The sequence below is a fragment of the Plectropomus leopardus genome, chromosome 20, assembly GCF_026936395.1.
Source record: "Plectropomus leopardus strain MGB_pleo_1.0 chromosome 20, ASM2693639v1, whole genome shotgun sequence".
Taxonomy (NCBI): Eukaryota; Metazoa; Chordata; class Actinopteri; order Perciformes; family Serranidae; genus Plectropomus; species Plectropomus leopardus.
The window spans coordinates 25,220,926-25,234,549 of record NC_142195.1 but is presented as its reverse complement, the minus strand read 5'-3'; the positions used below and the strand labels follow the sequence as shown (position 1 = coordinate 25,234,549).

The 13,624-nt window shown below is 38.2% G+C and overlaps 1 protein-coding gene across 8 annotated transcripts in view; it reads left to right on the top strand.

The window, feature by feature from the left end:
• tjp2a (tight junction protein 2a (zona occludens 2)) overlaps positions 1-7,874 on the top strand; it is a 37,135-nt gene extending 29,261 nt beyond the window's left edge. For 4 of the 8 annotated variants that reach the window (XM_088070914.1, XM_088070907.1, XM_088070911.1 and 1 more), the window contains 13 exons: positions 430-649; positions 914-1,101; positions 1,217-1,312; positions 1,420-1,499; positions 1,615-1,825; positions 2,101-2,201; positions 2,394-2,618; positions 2,777-2,881; positions 4,062-4,259; positions 4,462-4,476; positions 4,689-4,766; positions 5,574-5,659; positions 5,778-7,874. In XM_088070914.1, the coding sequence (XP_087927040.1) occupies positions 430-649; positions 914-1,101; positions 1,217-1,312; positions 1,420-1,499; positions 1,615-1,825; positions 2,101-2,201; positions 2,394-2,618; positions 2,777-2,881; positions 4,062-4,259; positions 4,462-4,476; positions 4,689-4,766; positions 5,574-5,659; positions 5,778-5,934 (1,760 nt within the window). In that variant the 3' untranslated portion in view covers positions 5,935-7,874. The remainder of the gene's footprint in view (positions 1-429; positions 650-913; positions 1,102-1,216; positions 1,313-1,419; positions 1,500-1,614; positions 1,826-2,100; positions 2,202-2,393; positions 2,619-2,776; positions 2,882-4,061; positions 4,260-4,461; positions 4,477-4,688; positions 4,767-5,573; positions 5,660-5,777) is intronic. The other 4 variants (XM_088070908.1, XM_088070912.1, XM_088070909.1 and 1 more) reach the window with 3 other exon arrangements.
• Positions 7,875-13,624: the final 5,750 nt, after the last annotated feature.

Sequence of the window (13,624 nt, the reverse complement as noted above, 5' to 3'; positions counted from 1 at the left end):
AATATAGGAAACCGTGTGCTGCATGAAAATATTTCAACCATGTACTTAACTTAAAAAGAATTAAATAAATGTTTTTTTGCAGTGGTAGTCCAAATAAAGGAAGGTAGTTAGTATATAGACTATTTACTTAACTGGCCAAAACTATAATTTCAAGTAGGGTTTCATCTGTGTAGCAATAAAAATATAGATTTTTGGATACATTTACAGAGATATTATGTGTAGACAGAGAGTAGTGGTGGGCCCATAATTAAGCCATGTGGTACACCAAATCCACTTTACAATTATATATATATATATATATATATATATATATATATATATATATATATATATATATATATATATATATATATATATATATAATATGCCTTGTGACACTCACTGAATATGTAGGCCCAAAATGAATTTTGTTTTACCTTCCTGTTTCAGTGTACAAGGACATTTTAGAATCTGGCAGAGGCGACTCTTTTTTCATCAGGACCCACTTTGAGTACGAGAAGGAGGCTCCACAGAGCCTTCCTTTCATCAGAGGAGAGATCTTCAAAGTGACGGACACACTTTATGATGGCAAACTGGGCAACTGGCTGGCAATCCGCTCTGACAAAGACAACCAGCTGCTGGAGAAAGGAATCATCCCCAACAAGAGCAGGTGTGTGTGGGCAGGGGTCGTGGTTATGCTGGTTATGTATGTAGGGTTAAGTGTTTGTTAAATGAATTTGCATGATATGTGTGCATCTGATATCTTTGTGTTAACACAAAGTCTTGTTGGCCTGCAAAATCTGTATCTTATAAACAGCTCTACGGTCCAAGTTTATAATCCTCTGCTTCACCAAGAGTCACTATAAACATATACTATAGGGAATTGTTTTTAGACGTTATGCTGACCGAAGTGCCTTTTTATTTTGTCTCACAGAGCAGAGCAAATGTCCAATGTTCAGAATGCTGCTCGGGCAGCATCGGGCAATGACAGAGGAGACTTCTGGAGGCTGAGAGGTCAGAGAGCGGCGAAGAAGAAAGACTTACGCAAGAGCCGAGAGGACCTGAGCGCAGCTCCAGTCACCACAAGATTCCCTGCATATGAGAGAGTGGTCCTACGTGAAGGTACCTTAAAACATTATCCACAATCTGCATTTTTAGTGGTAAAATTTTTTTGGCCATTGTGTGTTTTTCTTTCTGCTTGTGAATTAATTTATATCCTATTTCATGCTTTGTTCAGCTGGTTTCAGGAGACCTGTGGTGATTTTTGGGCCCATTTCTGATGCAGTGAATGAAAAATTGGGCAACGACATGCCAAATGATTTTGTTGTCGCCAGTAAGTGCTCATCAGTCGAAGTTGTTTTAAACTGTACTGTTGTACAACGTATATCATGAACATAGTTAAAATTGAGCATCTTAGGATGGCTAATTGTGAATTTTCAGAGACGGAGCCCAAAGACGCAGGAAGTGAGAAATCCTCTGGAGTAGTGAGACTAAACACCATCAGACAAATCATTGAACAGGTACAGTATATATATATATATATATATATATATATATATATATGGTAAAAACAAATGCAGGTTTATAAACTACAGTTAGATCATCTAACATTCAACCACGTCCTCGTGCCCTCAGGACCGCCATGCCCTGCTGGATGTTACTCCCAAAGCTGTGGACACTCTGAACTACACCCAGTGGTATCCCATAGTCATCTTCCTGAACCCAGACAGCAAGCAAGGTGTCAAGACCATGAGGAACCGCCTTTTACCCGGATCCAACCGCAGTGCTCGCAAACTGTATGAGCAGGCCGTCAAGCTGAGGAAGACCTGCTCACATCTCTTCACTGGTTTGTTATACTGTGACGTACTCAGCAGCAATTATAATAAATGTATAAAAGTTACAATGTGCTGTACACGGCTACCATCTGCCTGTCAGTTTAGGATCTCATGAGCCAGCTGGAACATTTACAAGAAGTCCTACAGGCATTGAACACAAAATGACTGTATCTGCAAAAGCTTGTTATTTTTTAACACGTGCGGTGACTCATTTGGATTCACACATGTTGACTTTGTGATTAATGGGCTAACTGTTGTTTTTTTGTTCATTTGCATGCACGTTCAGCGACAATCGACCTGAACTCGGCCAATGACGCGTGGTATGGCAGCGTAAAAGATTCAATCCGGGAGCAGCAGAACAGAGCTGTGTGGGTGTGTGAGGGCAAGGTGAGTCTTATTACCTGTGTGAATGACACACTGCTGCAGGCACTTTTCAAAAGTTTACATGGGGGTATATATATAACTTTAATGGGCTCCAGAAATACGCAGTTATAATACAAACTTTTTTATGATAACTGTGCGAGTTGTGCGGTATAATTAATCCAGTATTGAGTCTGTGTTGTCATTTCTTCTTCTCAGTTGGACGGTTCAGAGGAGGACCTGGATCTCCATGATGACCGCATGTCCTACCTGTCAGCAATGAGCGCAGACTACCTGAGCATGGACAGCCGCCTCACCAGCGACTATGAAGACACAGCAGATGAGGGCGGGGCTTACACTGACAACGAGCTGGACGAGCAGTTGGATGAGCCCCAGCCAGTGTCGGCCATCAGTCGATCGTCAGAGCCCGTAATGCCAGACGAGGTGGGAATGCTGATTCATGCTGATGCTGCATGAAATACTGTGCAGTGTATGACCTGACAAATTCTCACCATCGATGACGCATTTGTAAAATCTGTGTGTTTCCATAAACTGACCCTCACAGCCCTACTGTGTGTGTGTGTGTGTCTGTGTGTGTGTAGAAATCTCATCCTGAACCTCGGGCTCGTATGAGGAGGTCAGGGAGCAAAGAGGTGCTGAACAGAGAGCCCAGCCCCCCCCCTGCTTTTGTCCCTGAACCCCCAAAGGTGAGATTCTCCCTCTTCCTCTCCCAAAAAAGCTCTACATCAAACTATCCGTACTGCCCAGTATTGAGTGAAATTTAAGCCTTCAAGGGTAACTTTAGTATTTGGACAATTTGAACAACAATTTTTAATGATTCTTACTGCAGTGTATCCACTTAGGGCATCAGTGCACTGTCAGTCAACACCCATTAAAAGTGCTTTTTTGTCACTGAAAGGCTGACTTTGACCCAATTTTCCATGTTTGTGTGCTGAAATGACTAATAGGAGCAGTGACAGCGTCGCAACTGGCAGTGTTTAAACGGGCGTCAATTTACATCGACTAAAGGTGCTTATTTTGTCACTAACAGGCTCTACATTTTTTCTTAGTTTCCGACCATATTACTGAAAAGAAACAACAGATATAGACCTTTTTGTTAAAGAGTAACATCATTTCATTTAACCAGAAACGGCCTTGCTTTTTATCATCGTGAAACAACCGTAATTCAAAGTTGACAAAAACAAAATAAAACTCAAAAACTTTCTTAGTTCATCTTTCCACTGTTGTGACAATAACCTTCTCTGATTTGGACGAAATAAATACTTAATTTAACTAGTTGGCTCTATATACACAAAAATGACTGTTTATTTGAAAGGATTGTGGTGGGTTTGCCGATTTTGATTTTGTGGCTGTTTCTAGATTAACAAAATGGTTGATTAGATTAATTTACTCTTTAACCAAAAGGTCTCTCTCTGCATTGATCCTTTACATAATGTTGCCAGACACTTAAACATACGATCTGAGCCTGTCAGTGGCAAAAACAAGTGCTTTCATTGGATGTGATATAAGGTCCAGGCTAAAAAATACCATAGTTACCTTTTAAGTAAGCTTTGCAGGTTCCACCATTGTTTGAAACTTTTTTTTTGATTTTGCCTTTGACAAGTTGCCGAATCAGAGCTGAAAAATCAGTCTTTCGAAGATGGTGCAGTCTGAAAAAGGGAATCACACTGATAAAAACTCAAACAAAATTTAATTTACATCAGTAAGGATAGTTTTACCTTGTGTCACACTTAAGCTTTTCTATCTGAAGGTGTTTTAATTTGAAGGAGCACGATGCTGTTGCAGACCATCCTCACCAAAACATTGTCTGGCAGCTAAAGGTTTCAAATGGTCCAAAATATCACAAACAGACTTTTGCTGTGACAGGTGCGGGCTCAGACTCGGACTGACTCATCGCGGAGCTATGACTCACACTCCAGCAGCACCATCAGCAGCGATGCAGCGGCCGTAAACAAGCCGCCTCCCCCTCCTGTGGCCCTGAAGCCCACCGTCCCCCGTCTGAGCCAGCCGCCAGAGGAGCTGAGCCCAGAGGAGGACCCGGCCAACAAATCCTTCCTGGGCAAGGTTAGTGTCATCATATCGCACTTTTAAACCAACACAGTACTTGTGCAACAGATTCATATTCTGATCTATTAAATCTCAAATGTGTCCTTTAAGAAATACTTTTCTTGACTCTTTTATGTTTAAGACGGAGGCTGTGACTCACATTATTATTTATATTTCATTTTCTTCCTCTTTCACTTTCACTGCCTCTAATTTGAAATAGAGAATGGGTGACCAGGTAACTGAATGTGTCTGCATTCGTCGATGTTTATAACCCTCCTTTTAATATCCATGATCACTCATCCATCATAATGAGCCACCTTCACTGCAAATCATCACACTCTGGTGTTCCATTTAACAGTCACTTTTACATAAACCAGGCCATGTGGATGTGCAGTTTTTACTATTTACCATCTGAAATGGAACCATTAACACTTATTTTTCTCTCAGATTAAAGCTTTTGAGAAGATGGACCACCTGGCTCGAGCTCAGAGGATCCTGGAGCTACAAGAGGCAGAAAATGCTCGAGTCAGTACTGTTTTTATTCGTATCACTGTCTGAACCTGCATATGATGTGGAGACTGAGAATCATCTCAGGGGCCCGTGGTTTGTAGCTGAAAAAAAAGTATTTTAAATATGTAGTTTTTTTCTTATTGTATGTACAAAGGGCATCTTTGTACCTCTACCTCATAAAACAGTTTTTAAGGGATATTTTACTGATTAACAATCAGGTCTGTGTCGCAGTGGCGTGGGGCGTGTATGCAGATGAAAGGTGCCCCCCATGGCGTGAGCTAAAGCCCAGCTATATGATGCGAAAAACGTCATTTTGTGATGCATTTTGCGTCATCCGGCAGATTTTTTTTTATGTCACCTTGTAGCCAAAGTGGAAAATTACACTGCAAACAGGGTATTAAAACTGTCTGAAGCCTGAGGGTTATTGCTCACAGGGATTATTTTTTACGTTTAACCTGTTATTTGAAACTTAGGCCATGTTTCATATAAACATCCATTATTATAATATTGCATATGTGACAGAAAAAAGGAAAAGCATAATAGGTCCCCTTTAAATGCATTTTTACATAGATCAACGGCCTTTGTCCTCTGTCTCTTTCACTGAAATTGCTAAAAGAGATTAGCTCTTTACAGCTACCAATAATTCTTTTATTGTACGGTTGACTTGAAAAAATGTGTATTTTTCCTTTACATATACAGAGTTGAATAAAGCTGCAAAAACACTTCTAGCCTCTTGGGGTCCATGTTAGGATGTCTTGTGGTGTTTGTTTTATTTTGTATCCGTTGTGACATATCTGGGTCTATTCTCTTCTCTCTGCACAGTTGGAAATCGCCCAGAAGCATCCAGACATCTACGCCGTCCCCATAAAACTGCCAAAACCCAACCTCAACCGTCCTCAGCCAATAGGGTGAGAGCATCACTCATCACAGTAAAAATGACATCTAAGTATTAAGATGTTGTAGGTGATTAAGTTTTAGTGTTACGAAAGGAAAAAGCTGAATTTCTGTCTTTGTGTCTGCGATCAGTTCAAGCTCCAATCCTGAGCAGCAGACTCCCTTCAGGCCGCCGTACTCGGAGTCCAGAGGCTACGAGGACGATGAGGCGGAGTACCGCAGACAGCTGGCCGATCAGACCAAGAAAGGATACTACAACCCGCAGAAATACAATGACACTGAGCTGTAAGTTGAAAAACTAGTAAGTAGCATCATCACTGCACTCGGTGTGATCACTCTCTCGTCACCACTACAAGCTGACAGCGTTCGTTGCCTTGGTAACAGCTCATGCAGCTTTGCCTCGATGTAAACTCTCAGAACTTTTTGTTTGTATTCAGATTCCTGGAAAAATATCTTTATAATACTGTTGTCTCGCTACTGTACAAATATCCTTCCTATCCTTCCAGGACACACACACACACAATATTCTTATAAAGAGTGTATTTTGACAAGTTTACTGTCTGAAAAATGAAAAATGGCTGATTTTATGACTTTTCAGACATGGTATTTCAGTGTATGTATTTTTATTTTCCACCTTAATGCTAACATCTAGCCCCAGTTTTTGTCTCTCGTGAATTACCATTGCATTTGAGTTTACCTTAGATCTGTATAATAACGGCACTCTCAATGAACGGTCCAGCTCCAAATATAGAACATTTATTTGTGGCGGCTGATGTTTTGATGCTGGAGGGGCCAAACAAATAAATTTATATGTTGGAAACCATGCTTTACTTTTAATGCCAGTCAGTGTTGTTTGGCAACATTTTTGGTTTTTCAAATTTTGCCAGGTATATATTATTCAGAAGAACCTTACCTCTGTTACTGGACTGTAATGGAAAAGCAGAGAGCAAAAACTGGAGCTAGCACCAAGCTGCAACCAAACCATAGCTTTGGTACTGTAGACTGTGTACAGTATCTAGATTTTACATCCTATTTTGTGCATTTTTGTGTGTGTGTGCCACCAATGCTCTAAACTTTCACACTGTCAACTGGCTTGTTTTTGGGAATGCTCATAGAAGAACAATGTAAGAATCAAACTGTGTCAGTGCAGGTGTCAGCAGCTGAGCTGATGTCAAACAGGTGTTAGTCTTCCTCTTTTCTGCCAAGTCAAGATTTATTGTACCTCTCTACATTCCTGATTGGACATTTGTATATATACACTGTAATACGTGTGCAATCTGGGAAGCGGCACACTTTTAAGTGCCTTGTAACTCTGATGTTAGCTTGGTAAAAATATTATCCACACAGGGTTCTTAAATTGACAAAACAATCTCATGCTTACTAGCTAAGAAAAGACGTCATGTGGATGTCATAATTACATGATAACATGTCCGTCGTGAATGCATTGCACTTTGATAAATTAGGGAGACTGTGTGGGTGCATGTAAAGCATTTCTGAATTTAAGTCAGCAGGAAGAGGCGGACCAGATAAATGATGTCAAAGATTTCACTGTCAGAATTTATCATGATAAGATGATAATGTGAATAATTAAAGGTAAAATGTGAAGGATTTAGTGGCATCTAAGTGTTGAGGTTGCAGAACTGCTGAGCACTCAGAAGAACCATACTGACCAATGCAAAAACGCAAATGACCCTTTCTTGAATCAGTGTTTGATTTGTCCCTTCTGGGCTACTGTAGAACAGCACGGCGGTCTTTCTTACATAGGAAAGAACCCGCTCTGTATGTAGTTATAAATGACTCAATCAGAGGTACATACGTGATTTTTATTTTCAGGTGATTATAAACTCAAAAACATTGTTACGAATATTACATGCCATTTCTGCCAATAGATGCCCCTAAATCCGACACACTCGACCTTTAAGGTCCCAGTTGGGTTTATGGGGTGCAGTAAAGCATAAAGCTGATGTATGTTTGTCTTTAACTGCTTAAAAACACAGACAATCACATTGTTCTTGCATATATGTTTTTATATCGAGTATTCACTGAACTTAGTCAAGTCTTTGTACACGGGAGCATCTGGAATGTAGTAATGACAATCAGTTTCTTTTAAATGTCTGTTAGTTTGTGATTTTTCTTATTTTTTAGTTTGTGATCTCCATAGTGTTACAGAACAGACTCTCAGTAAATTTAAATAAATAAATCTCTCTTTTTTTAAAAAAAAAACCAAAACATTTTTGTTTTAACATTGTCTTCTTGGAAGTGTCAAGTTTTTAGTCTTTTGTTCTTGGAACACTTTGGAGAAATGAAGGTGTGGTCCTTGAGGTGCCAAAAAATACATTTGGAAAAACTGAGCACCATTGAGCTAATGTACCAGCTCAGCCACGTAGGATGCAATACATCTTCTGCTGACACAAGCTCAAGCATCTCATCCACGAACAGACACGCTTCAGTCTGTGCAGTGACACGATGGTCTCAGCGTGGTCTGTGAATTATCTTGGGCCATGATATCTGTAAAGAGATGTTGCTGCTGAGTTTTTCAGCTCATGCTTCGACATACTATAATATGTCGTTTTTAGGTGTTTTCTGGGCATTTCAAAATTTGACATTTTTCAACAAACTATACATGGTAATTTTGAGCCATTTTTTTGACATGCTAAATTATGATGTTTTTGGCATTGTGGTAAAGCATCATGTCCACCCTGTTCTGCTAATTAGTACCTGATCAGGAACTGTGCGAGAACCCTCTTTAAATGTAAGAAATTATTTTTCTGCCAAAAAATCGCATTTTTGGAGGTATAGACATGCTCAAAAATTCATTAAACTTGGTATGCACGTACGACCTGGCGAAATGGCCGAAAACCACATAGTATAGTATGGCAAAAAATGTCAAATTTTGACATGACCAAAAAATGGCTAAAGACAGCTTATTATGTCTTGTAGACACATGTCATACAATAGCGTGTGAAAAAAGGGCCAAAAGAGGCCAAAAACTTCACAATTTAGCAGGTTAAAAAATGGCCAAAACCACATTGTTTAGTATGGTGAAAGACGTTCAAATTTGACATGTCCAAAAAATGGCTGAAAACGATATATTATAGCTTAAAGAGTTGTGTCATAGCATACTATTTTGAAAAAAAAAAGGCAAAAAATGTCATAATTGAGCATGTCCAAAAAATGGCTGAAAAAGACATGTTGTTGGCCTTTTTTATAGCTCGTATAGATGCGCCATGGCATAACATGTTGAAAAAAGGGCGAAAAATTAATTTAAAAAAAATAACATGCCAAAAAATGACCGAAAAGGCAAGGCTACAGTATGGAAAAATGTCAAAATATGACATGTCCCAAAAACAGCTGAAAACACCTCAAAACAGCATAAAATAGCGTGTTAATGAATGCCATAGCATAGGCTTTTGCAAAAACAATCAAAAAGTTAACATTTTAGCATGTTGAAAAAATGACCGAAAAGGCAAGGCTATAGTATGGAAAAATGTCAAAATATGACATGTCCCAAAAACAGCTGAAAACACCTCAAAACAGCAGAAAGTAGCGTGCCGATAAATGCCATAGCATAGACTTTTGCAAAAATGGCCAAAAATTTAACATTTTAGCACGTTGAAAAAATGACCGAAAAGGCAAGGCTATAGTATGGAAAAATGTCAAAATATGACATGTCCCAAAAACAGCTGGAAACACCTCAAAACAGCATAAAATAGCGTGCCGATGAATGCCATAGCACAGGCTTTTGCAAAAACAGTCAAAAAGTTAACATTTTAGCACGTTGAAAAAATGACCGAAAAGGCAAGGCTATAGTATGGAAAAATGTCAAAATATGACATGTCCCAAAAACAGCTGAAAACACCTCAAAACAGCATAAAATAGCGTGCCGATAAATGCCATAGCATAGACTTTTGCAAAAACGGCCAAAAAGTTAAAATTTTAGCACGTTGAAAAAATGACCGAAAAGGCAAGGCTATAGTATGGAAAAATGTCAAAATATGACATGTCCCAAAAACAGCTGAAAACACCTCAAAACAGCAGAAAATAGCGTGCCGATAAATACCATAGCAGAGCCTTGTGCAAAAACAGCCAAAAAGTTAACATTTTAGCACGTTGAAAAAATGACCGAAAAGGCAAGGCTATAGTATGGAAAAATGTCAAAATATGACATGTCCCAAAAACAGCTGAAAACACCTCAAAACAGCATAAAATAGCGTGCAGATGAATGCCATAGCACAGGCTTTTGCAAAAACAGTCAAAAAGTTAACATTTTAGCACGTTGAAAAAATGACCGAAAAGGCAAGGCTATAGTATGGAAAAATGTCAAAATATGACATGTCCCAAAAACAGCTGAAAACACCTCAAAACAGCATAAAATAGCGTGCCGATAAATGCCATAGCATAGACTTTTGCAAAAACAGCCAAAAAGTTAACATTTTAGCACGTTGAAAAAATGACCGAAAAGGCAAGGCTATAGTATGGAAAAATGTCAAAATATGACATGTCCCAAAAACAGCTGAAAACACCTCAAAACAGCATAAAATAGCGTGCAGATGAATGCCATAGCACAGGCTTTTGCAAAAACAGTCAAAAAGTTAACATTTTAGCACGTTGAAAAAATGACCGAAAAGGCAAGGCTATAGTATGGAAAAATGTCAAAATATGACATGTCCCAAAAACAGCTGAAAACACCTCAAAACAGCATAAAATAGCGTCCCGATAAATGCTCTAGCATAGACTTTTGCAAAAACAGTCCAAAAAGTTAACATTTTAGCACGTTGAAAAATGACCGAAAAGGCAAGGCTATAGTATGGAAAAATGTCAAAATATGACATGTCCAAAAACAGCTGAAAACACCTCAAAACAGCATAAAATAGCGTGCCGATAAATGCCATAGCATAGACTTTTGCAAAAACAGTCAAAAAGTTAACATTTTAGCACGTTGAAAAAATGACCGAAAAGGCAAGGCTATAGTATGGAAAAATGTCAAAATATGACATGTCCCAAAAACAGCTGAAAACACCTCAAAACAGCATAAAATAGCGTGCAGATGAATGCCATAGCACAGGCTTTTGCAAAAACAGTCAAAAAGTTAACATTTTAGCACGTTGAAAAAATGACCGAAAAGGCAAGGCTATAGTATGGAAAAATGTCAAAATATGACGTGCCAAAAACAGCTGGAAACACCTCAAAACAGCAGAAAGTAGCGTGCCGATAAATGCCATAGCATAGACTTTTGCAAAAACAGTCAAAAAGTTAACATTTTAGCACGTTGAAAAAATGACCGAAAAGGCAAGGCTATAGTATGGAAAAATGTCAAAATATGACATGTTCCAAAAACAGCTGAAAACACCTCAAAACAGCATAAAATAGCGTGCAGATGAATGCCATAGCACAGGCTTTTGCAAAAACAGTCAAAAAGTTAACATTTTAGCACGTTGAAAAAATGACCGAAAAGGCAAGGCTATAGTATGGAAAAATGTCAAAATATGACATGTCCCAAAAACAGCTGAAAACACCTCAAAACAGCATAAAATAGCGTGCCGATAAATGCCATAGCATAGACTTTTGCAAAAACAGCCAAAAAGTTAACATTTTAGCACGTTGAAAAAATGACCGAAAAGGCAAGGCTATAGTATGGAAAAATGTCAAAATATGACATGTCCCAAAAACAGCTGAAAACACCTCAAAACAGCATAAAATAGCGTGCAGATGAATGCCATAGCACAGGCTTTTGCAAAAACAGTCAAAAAGTTAACATTTTAGCACGTTGAAAAAATGACCGAAAAGGCAAGGCTATAGTATGGAAAAATGTCAAAATATGACATGTCCCAAAAACAGCTGAAAACACCTCAAAACAGCATAAAATAGCGTGCCGATAAATGCCATAGCATAGACTTTTGCAAAAACAGTCAAAAAGTTAAAATTTTAGCACGTTGAAAAAATGACCGAAAAGGCAAGGCTATAGTATGGAAAAATGTCAAAATATGACATGTGCCAAAAACAGCTGGAAACACCTCAAAACAGCATAAAATAGCGTGCCAATGAATGCCATAGCACAGGCTTTTGCAAAAACAGTCAAAAAGTTAACATTTTAGCACGTTGAAAAAATGACCGAAAAGGCAAGGCTATAGTATGGAAAAATGTCAAAATATGACATGTCCCAAAAACAGCTGAAAACACCTCAAAACAGCAGAAAGTAGCGTGCAGATGAATGCCATAGCATAGATTTTTGCAAAACAGTCAAAAAGTTAACATTTTAGCACGTTGAAAAAATGACCGAAAAGGCAAGGCTATAGTATGGAAAAATGTCAAAATATGACATGTCCCAAAAACAGCTGAAAACACCTCAAAACAGCATAAAATAGCATGCCGATAAATGCCATAGCATAGACTTTTGCAAAACAGTCAAAAGTTAACATTTTAGCATGTTGAAAAATGACCGAAAAGGCAAGGCTATAGTATGGAAAAATGTCAAAATATGACATGTCCCAAAAACAGCTGAAAACACCTCAAAACAGCATAAAATAGCGTGCAGATAAATGCCATAGCATAGACTTTTGCAAAAACAGTCAAAAAGTTAACATTTTAGCACGTTGAAAAAATGACCGAAAAGGCAAGGCTATAGTATGGAAAAATGTCAAAATATGACATGTCCCAAAAACAGCTGAAAACACCTCAAAACAGCATAAAATAGCATGCCGATAAATGCCATAGCATAGACTTTTGCAAAAACAGCCAAAAAGTTAACATTTTAGCACGTTGAAAAAATGACCGAAAAGGCAAGGCTATAGTATGGAAAAATGTCAAAATATGACATGTCCCAAAAACAGCTGAAAACACCTCAAAACAGCATAAAATAGCGTGCAGATGAATGCCATAGCACAGGCTTTTGCAAAAACAGTCAAAAAGTTAACATTTTAGCACGTTGAAAAAATGACCGAAAAGGCAAGGCTATAGTATGGAAAAATGTCAAAATATGACATGTGCCAAAAACAGCTGGAAACACCTCAAAACAGCATAAAATAGCGTGCCAATGAATGCCATAGCACAGGCTTTTGCAAAAACAGTCAAAAAGTTAGCATTTTAGCACGTTGAAAAAATGACCGAAAAGGCAAGGCTATAGTATGGAAAAATGTCAAAATATGACATGTCCCAAAAACAGCTGAAAACACCTCAAAACAGCATAAAATAGCGTGCCGATAAATGCCATAGCATAGACTTTGCAAAAACAGCAAAAAAATTAACATTTTAGCATGTTGAAAAAATGACCGAAAAGGCAAGGCTATAGTATGGAAAAATGTCAAAATATGACATGTCCCAAAAACAGCTGAAAACACCTCAAAACAGCATAAAATAGCGTGCAGATGAATGCCATAGCACAGGCTTTTGCAAAAACAGTCAAAAAGTTAACATTTTAGCACGTTGAAAAAATGACCGAAAAGGCAAGGCTATAGTATGGAAAAATGTCAAAATATGACATGTCCCAAAAACAGCTGAAAACACCTCAAAACAGCATAAAATAGCGTGCCAATGAATGCCATAGCATAGACTTTTGCAAAAACAGTCAAAAAGTTAACATTTTAGCACGTTGAAAAAATGACCGAAAAGGCAAGGCTATAGTATGGAAAAATGTCAAAATATGACATGTCCCAAAAACAGCTGAAAACACCTCAAAACAGCATAAAATAGCGTGCAGATGAATGCCATAGCACAGGCTTTTGCAAAAACAGTCAACAAGTTAACATTTTAGCACGTTGAAAAAATGACCGAAAAGGCAAGGCTATAGTATGGAAAAATGTCAAAATATGACATGTCCCAAAAACAGCTGAAAACACCTCAAAACAGCATAAAATAGCGTGCAGATAAATGCCATAGCATAGACTTTTGCAAAACGGTCAAAAAGTTAAAATTTTAGCATGTTGAAAAAATGACCGAAAAGGCAAGGCTATAGTATGGAAAAATGTCAAAATATGACATGT